At 33.2% G+C, this 8,697-nt stretch overlaps 1 protein-coding gene across 1 annotated transcript; it reads left to right on the top strand.

Moving 5' to 3' along the window:
- Positions 1–3,584: 3,584 nt before the first annotated feature.
- LOC136070506 (ADP,ATP carrier protein 3, mitochondrial-like) lies at positions 3,585–5,588 on the top strand. The gene is made up of 2 exons (XM_065780525.1): positions 3,585–3,683; positions 3,943–5,588. The coding sequence occupies exon 2, from the start codon at positions 4,134–4,136 to the stop codon at positions 5,274–5,276; it is 1,143 nt and encodes a 380-aa protein (XP_065636597.1). The 5' UTR covers positions 3,585–3,683; positions 3,943–4,133; the 3' UTR covers positions 5,277–5,588.
- The last annotated feature ends 3,109 nt before the right edge of the window (positions 5,589–8,697 follow it).

Genomic DNA, 8,697 nt, shown 5'->3' with positions numbered 1-8,697 from the left:
ATCTCAAATGTAAGATGGTACTGTAGCAAAATGGTATAAAAAAAAATATTTTTTAATTGCTTTTACCGGCAAATTTCTTACTCCTGCTCTCTCATTTTATATCTTTCTTTTCTCTCTTTTCCTTCTCTCTTTCTCATCCCCTCTCTCTCTCGCCGAATCACCAAGCCGGATCGGAGCTCACGCAGGATCGAATTTCTAGATCGGCGTCGTGGCGAGCTGGTGGCGCGGCTGAGATCGGCGTGATGGCGAGCTGGTGGTGCGGCTGAGTCGTGCGTGGAGATCGGTTTGGTGAGGTGGGTTTTTTTTTCTCTGGGTTTGGCGAGGTGCGTGGAGATCGGTTTGTGATTTTCTCTGGGTTTTTTTTTTTTTTTTTTTTTTTTGGAAGGAAGAGAGCTTGAGTGTACAAATAATACATGTAACCATCATTTGGAATATCTTGAAGAATAAATCAATTCATTGCTTAATGCATTTCTTTTCTCTCTTAATATTTCTCTATCAAGTTTATTTATCTCGAATTAAGTATTTCACGTGCAAGATATTTCACATATCTCTCACAACATATGTAAGAGCCTCACATATGTGCATCCCACATACCGTGGTCTTTGAGAGACACTATCCTTCCACATAAACTATATATACTTAACCATGTTGCATGGTAACAAATTACAACAGAAACTTCAATAATGCAAGGTAAAACATCATCAGATACACAAAACTTAAAGCACTTATAATCTCCCAATGTTGAATATTCATAACATACATATACTCTTTAAATGAAATTTACGCAGAAGCATGTAGAAAACAACAATTTCGGGATTTTATCAGGAAAAGAAAAGGAGTAAACTACGTATTTTGGTTCCTAACCTTTACGTTATTTGTCAATTTGGTCCATGACATTTCAAACGTATCAATTTGGTCCTTAACCTTTCGATATTGAGTAAAAAAGGTTTTTACTGTTAAGTGATGAATAAAAAATGATGACATGACTAACGGTCAAAATAAATAATATTTTTATGCCACATGTATTTCCATGTCAACATACACTTTATTTTAAAAAAAAGGTTAATGTTAATTTTTCTGAATTGAAATTATATTTTTCATCTATTTCATTTTTCTTTGTTTTCTCAGGAACCAAAAAGGGGTTGAAAACCCAGAATTGAAAGCTCAACTTTGTTTTCTTCCCTTATTTTCCTTCCAACCAAACAAGAAATAGCCAACTTAGAAGCTTAGGAAGCCTCTCTTTAGAGCATTTGCATCCGGGTTTTTCAAAAAATTTTATTTTACTATCTTAAAAATTACTTTATCTATTATATCATATTATTTTATAACACACCCAACATTCCAACTTTTATTTTCTTATACAACACATTAAAATAATATATATCTATACAGTAAAATATACAACTCAAATCCATTTCTCTTCTTTCTATTAATAAAAATTTGGAAACACAATAAAATAATATTATTTAAGAATACAATCTTGCTACCGTAGCCTCTTGTAAGAGGCTATTGTAGCACAATGGTATATTTTTTTACAATTACAACTTGGGGTAATGCTTGCTTATAGTGTTAGTAGATGGTAAAATACAATTTTGGGGCTTGAACACATCCCCACTCCAGTGATAACAAAACCCTTAAAAAAAATATTACTATTAAAACTAATTAAGGTGACCTTTTGGAAGAAGTGAAACCCAGACAATCTAACAAAGCAGATCTAGATCTTTGCAAAGAAGCAAATCTAGCTTCACTGAAACTACGACTAACAGTATCACAAACAATCAATCCGACCTAAAGCATATTTACAATATTACTCCAAATCATTCTCTCTCTATATTATTTTTACCATTACCAAATTGCGTTATTGATGAAATAACCAATGCTATCATCCCAACCCAAATCCTTTGTCTTCTTTGTCGGTGAGGCACATGTCATGGTAGACCCATGATCTGAACCTGAAACCTCCTTTTGGACATTCCTACTCTCCTCCTCCACCACAACATCCAATGCATTCAGCAACTCTTCATTCTAATCTTTCATCTTCTTGCTCCCGTAACTCCCTTTCTCAACCCCAAATCACTCTCATTCCACTTCTCTTCCTCCTTCCTATTCGAATATAAACAAGGTGGGTTCACAATCTCCGAAGAACTCGAAGTTTCAAAAAAAAAAAAAAAATTTTGGTTGCTAGGAAAATAATGGCAAAAGAAGAAGGAAGATGAGCTTTCAATTCTGGGTTTTTAACCCCTGTTTGGTTTCTAAGAAAGCAATGTAAAATGAAACGAATGAAAAAGATGATTTCAATCATGAAAATTAACCAAACTATTTTTTTTTTTGGTGTAAGTTTATGTTGACATGGTAATATATGAGGCATAAAAATATTATTTTGTTTTAACTGTTAGCCAAGTTATCATTTTTTATCCATTACTTAACAGTAGATATATTTTTTACATAATACCAAAAAGTTAAAGACTAAATTGACACATTTAAATGATTAAGAACCAAATTAACAAATGAAATGAAGATTAAGAATCAAATATGTAATTACTCAAAAAAATAAAAAAAATCAATTTGTAAAACCTGACCTGTTTTAATGTTGCATCTTTAACCAAAAAACGGCTAAATAAAAAAAAAAATATTATTATGTCACATCAGATGAAAAAAAAAAAAAAAAAAGATAAGATGATACACGTACTACCACATAAATAATAGTAGTAGTAGATTGACAGTTTATGCCACCGCCCAGTGGCGACTCTAGGAATTTTGTTTAGGGTGTTCCTATTTCACTTTGAAAAAATTTCGGATTAATTCGGTCTATTTTGGGTATTTCGGGATGTTTCGGTAAATACTGGCCGAAATTCAAGATTTGGCCTGCATGAAGTTTGTGCTAAAAAAAAAAATTATAAACTATAATTTATTGTTTAGTTGTTTCATTAATAAAATTATAAGTTCATTTAAAATATTAATAAAATTATTAATTATTGTTGTTTAGTTGTTTCATTAATTTGTTTGTCTTTTATAAACTATAATTTGTTGCAATGTTATGAATATTGTTTTGGAACCCGTTTCGGTTTGTCCAATGAAACGGAATATTTCGGTACTAGTTTATTTCGGCGTACTGTTTCAGAGTATTTCGGGACTCTTTAAAAAAAAGTATTCTTATAAAACATAAAATTATCAATTCAAAAAAGTATTACTAAATATCAAATATTACAAATCATTTAATATTAAGCCTTAACATCAATATCACATCCAAGATTTATAACAAGTCATTACTTACATAATAGTAATTAATAAAATAATCCCATAAAAAACTAAATAAAATAATTCCTTTACTTATTGCTATTAATATAGTGATTTAGAAAGAAAATCTTAAAAAGGGGTTTAGATTGTTTATTTTTAAAAAATTCATATTTGAGTTATTATGTGAATAAATGAATTTTTTTAAACCAAAATTTTGTAAATAAATGAATATTTTGGAAATTTGGAATAATTATAATCATGATTCATGGAGCTTCTCCACTCCCATCGACTCTCTCGTGCCTTGAGTCATTTTCCCTTAATAGTCAATATCACTTTTCAAAGCTGCATTTGTCATTTACAAGTCTCATAAAATGTAACTATCTCACGCCGGAAGTTCTAGAGAGTAGAGACAACTCAGACAAGCCTTGAAGAAGAGATTTCAAATGGTAAGCAAATTAACTTCTACTTCTTCCACCCATACTGTCAAAGCTTGGATTTCTGCTTTCTTCTTCTTCTTTTTCTCTTTTTTTTTTTCCTCTAACAAATCATTTGGTATTGATCTGAGTTCAAAATTTGTTTGGCATAAATATTTTTGAGAGTGTTCCTAATTTGCTTGAGGGTGTTCCTATTTTAATTTTTAAGGGTAAACAAATAAAAAATTTTAAATTATTATATATAATTTTTTTTTTTTTTTTTTTTTTGCAGGTCAGGGTGTTCCTGAGAGCACTGACTTCAATGTGGCGTCGCCACTGCCACCGTCAAGTCTTTCGGTAATCGTCCACTGCCAAGTCTTTCGGTAATCGTCTTCCCCTGACATTCAGGACGTAGCGCTCTCTCTCTAAACTGTTTCTCTCTCCTTCGGCGACCTTCTCAGGTCACCGTCTTGAGTCACAAACATGACGGATGGATCACAGCATCGGTCAGTAGTTCAGAAGATACACGGGCAGTCTTACCTAGTTTCTAGGCTTTCCTCCAACACGCACTCCATGAATTATAGTGCAAATGGTGCTTATGTCAATGGGGGTTTGCTGAGTTCCCTGCAGCCAGCATCCCAGGCTACCGGCTTGGCACAATTTTCACCTCTGTCTCCTGTGTTTGTACAAGCTCCATCTGAGAAAGGTGTTAAGGGTTTTCTTGTGGATTTTCTCATGGGAGGAGTTTCTGCTGCTGTTTCCAAGACAGCAGCCGCTCCAATTGAACGTGTTAAGCTCCTAATTCAAAATCAGGATGAGATGATCAAGGCCGGTCGATTGAGTGAACAATACAAGGGAATTGGTGACTGCTTTGGCCGAACTGTTAGGGAAGAAGGTGTCCTTGCCCTTTGGAGAGGAAACACTGCTAATGTTATCAGATACTTTCCCACCCAGGCCTTGAACTTTGCTTTCAAGGACTACTTCAAGAACCTTTTCAACTTCAAGAAAGACAAAGATGGGTACTGGAAGTGGTTTGCTGGTAACTTGGCATCAGGTGGTGCTGCTGGTGCTTCATCTTCTCTATTTGTCTATTCCCTAGACTTCGCCCGAACGCGTTTGGCTAACGATGCAAAGGCTGCGAAAAAGGGTGGTGAGCGGCAGTTTAATGGTTTGGTCGATGTTTACAAGAAAACCATCCAATCTGATGGTATTGCTGGGCTTTATCGTGGATTCAACGTCTCAATTATTGGAATCATAGTTTACCGTGGTCTCTATTTTGGAATGTATGATTCTCTGAAGCCTGTGGTCCTTGTTGGTGGGTTGCAGGATAGTTTTCTTGCTAGTTTCTTGCTGGGATGGGGAATCACAATAGGTGCTGGAGTGGCTTCTTATCCCTTTGATACAGTACGTAGAAGGATGATGATGACCTCTGGAGAAGCTGTCAAATATAAGAGCTCTTTGGATGCATTTAATCAAATTCTCAAGAACGAGGGTGCTAAGTCAATCTTCAAGGGTGCTGGTGCAAACATTTTGCGTGCTGTTGCAGGTGCTGGTGTGCTTGCTGGTTATGACAAGTTGCAGCTCATAGTGCTCGGCAAGAAATATGGATCTGGTGGTGGTGGTTAATATGGCACGAGTTATGGTGATGAAGATGATGATGATGAGTGTGTGCCTTCTTCAAGAGTTGAATAATTTTGGAGAACTATATAATTTCTAACATCAATTAGAAATTATATAGTTCTGAAAAACATTACTGGAATTTTGAGTGTTTGTTATCTGTGCTTGAGCACCTCCAATGTGTAGTTTTTATGTTTCTCTTTTGATGGAGAATAATTAGACTGTTTTGTCCAGAACCATACGCTTTATTGGAATTTTGGTGGATGCTTTTTTTTGGGTGAAAATAGCTAAATAACACGTTTTAACAAAATTTGTGGCAAACTAGCACTATTTCAGAAATATTTAGCAATCTACCATTTTTTTAGTACTTGAGTGTCACAAAATTGAGTTCTAAATAGTACTCAAGTTCATTAAACTCGAGTTCCTAGTGACTCGCCAGTGTGGCACTGCTGACCTAAAATTTGTGTAATTAAAAAAATAATGTGGTACTTGATATTACTGAAATCGAGTTTCTTTATAGTACTCTAGCTTCATAGAGTTGAGTACCTTATTTTTTTATTTTTTTTTCCCTTTTTCTACCTTTTTGTTTCATACCAAACTTTTACTTAGGAAATGCGGACTTGTTTTCTGCACAACTACTATGTTGACTCTATCTATATATACAACTATATATGCTATATAGCTTTAGCTCTTTCATGAAACTTGTCAAGTCAAAGAAGGTGGCAAGCATTTATGGCCAAAGTGTCATCCATTTTGGCCAAAAGAAAAGAAGCATGAATTTGGTTTGCATGTTAGTTGTTGTTCCTGGCCATCTTCTTTGACAATTCATGAAGAAAATTTAATGCAAGCTGTTGTATTTCTTCACACATGTAACTTCTTGAATATTACATCTTCTTGACATGAGCATGCAAGCTATTTAATAGTTTGTTGGTTAACGTCTTCGGTGATTCAAACTGATAACAAGCCATTCCTATAGAAACAAAAAGTAGAAAAAGGAAAAAAAAAAAGAAAAAAAAAGAAAGAAAGAAAGAAAGAAAAAAAGATAAAAGAAAAACAAGGTACTCAACTGCACTAAGCTCGAGTACCATAAAGAGATAGTCGATTTCAATAATATTGAGTACCACATTATTTTTTAATTACACGAATTCCAGGTCAGTAGTGTCACGCTGGCGACTCACTAGGAACTCGAGTTCACTGAATTCGAGTAGTAAAAGAGTGGTAGATTACTAAATATTTTCGAAACAGTGCTAATTTGCCACAAATTTTACCAAAACATGGTATTTGGCTATTTTCACATGTTTTTTTTTGCTCTTAAGCTATTTATGTTGTTTTGGATCTCTAAAAAAATAAAAATAAAAAGTCTTTCGGTAAATCCTTTATCGACTTGCCTACATTCACCAACACCATCAAGCTTCCTCTCTATTCTTGTCCACCACCAACACAATCAAATCCTTCAAGACCACACAAAGTTTATGCTACCGCCAAGTCCTTCGGTAAATCCTTTATTGACTTGCCTGCATTTCTTATGGCAGTATACGTGTCATTTGATGTAGCATAAAAATATATATAACTAGCATTATGCCCATGCGATGCACAGCTTAATCAAAATTCAATATAAATAATTTTTTTATAAATTTAATTAAAATAAATAATAAAAATAAATGAATATTTTACTTTTAAGTTACATAATGAATGCATGTTGCATGAGACTAAGGTATCATAAAATGCGCACACACACACACACACACACACACACATATATATATATATATATGCATTTTTAAAAATACATTGAACTTTAAGGTTCAATTAATTGCATAAATTTAAATGAAAAACCCTTAAATTTAATAGTTAAAAACTATCCAAAACAATAATTGAAATCAGTTTAAGTGAAACCTCAATTCAATAATTAAAAACAATCTAAATTATTAAACATTTAAAAATTTGAAGTAGAGAGAGAATTACATGAGAATTTAATTTTTGTCCTTAAAAGCATGGAAGAAGGTCCTGAAACTTGAGTAAGTTTCACCCTACCAAGTTTAAGTTTAAACTTAAAGTTTAAGTTCTATGCATTGCACGCTACATGTGTGTGTATATGCATGGAAAATGATCTGAATTTAGCATTTATTGTAAAAAAGAGGTAGTATAATCTTACCCCTGTCTAGCTAAGTCTTGTTATAATCCTTTTGTGTAGCGTGTGTATATGCATGAAAAATTATTAGAATTTAACATTTATTATAGAAATGAGGTGATATAGTCTTATTCCTGTCTAGCTAATTCTTGTTATAATCCATTTGTTTTGCGGGGGAGAGAGAGAAACGCTTCTTTTTTTTTTTTTTTTTTTTAAAAGTTAGCATATAATATATAATAGCTAAGATATTAATCTTTGGAAGTAGTATCTCATATGGATTACTATTTCAATTGTGAGTTTTTGAAGTTAGAAGTTAGTGCATAGTAGTTAATAAATAGAAAATTACTTTGAAAATTTTTAAAACCGATCCCTCAAAAAAGTTTTAGTAGAGTTTAAATCATGTTAATAAATTATCTCTCTATTCAATTTTTTTTTTTTTTTGGTCAAATCACGTTCATAAAAAGTTACTGATGAAACTATTATTAGTAAAAATTTCATAGGCTTATCTATTTAGCTTTGTTGCCAAATTTATACAAACTCTTTTATTTTATTTTATTTCTTTTTTTTTTCTGAAGAATATAACACAACCAAAAACCTATAAACAACTGTGGGGATAAGAGCCCAAATTTGTATATTAGGCTTTGGGCCCTATTCAAGAACGTACATATGTCCGAAGAGAAGCAAATAATTGGGAGAGGCCCCAAAGTTGAGAATCATGTAAGTAAAAAATGGAGGAATATAGTCCGAGGAGTATCTCCTTCTCGAATACAATGAATATCGGTCAAGCACGCATTTGGATAATTTAGATGACCTTCCAGGGAGTTCCAACGATTAGGATGAACCTCCAGCACGTACAAAGGTGATAAGAATACAGAAATATCTAACAGAAAAGCTGCTACCACCGCATTAAATGCACTACAACAACTTTTCTAGCTGCATTTATGTGGAGAAGACCCCTGAACAGTGTAGTTTCAACTATTGTCGTTCATAGAAAACCAAAGAAGATGCCTGATGGGACAAGCACTCGAGTGAAGGCTTAGATGATTAACAAGTGTACCATCATGATGGCCTGAAAGGAAATATATAATGTAAAAGACCTCCCATAATAGAGGGACAGAGAAAAGAAGAGAGAAAAGAGAGAAAATGAATTACTGTAGCACTAAGAACTGTATTAACCTTAAGAACTATTATATTAATTCATAATCTATCTTCTCGGACAATCATTGTATTGAAGTTTACATGTGCTTTATGCTAGTTCATCTTTTGAAATCCTTATTAACCGTTGTCCAATCCACCACA

Source organism: Quercus suber, unplaced genomic scaffold (assembly GCF_002906115.3).
Source record: "Quercus suber isolate HL8 unplaced genomic scaffold, Cork oak 2.0 scaffold_14, whole genome shotgun sequence".
Taxonomy (NCBI): Eukaryota; Viridiplantae; Streptophyta; class Magnoliopsida; order Fagales; family Fagaceae; genus Quercus; species Quercus suber.
This window is presented reverse-complemented; position numbering and strand designations above follow the sequence as displayed.

Bases quoted from the DNA above. Each gene is read 5' to 3' on its own strand.
- LOC136070506 (XM_065780525.1), top strand. From the start codon at position 4,134: ATGACGGATGGATCACAGCATCGGTCAGTAGTTCAGAAGATACACGGG.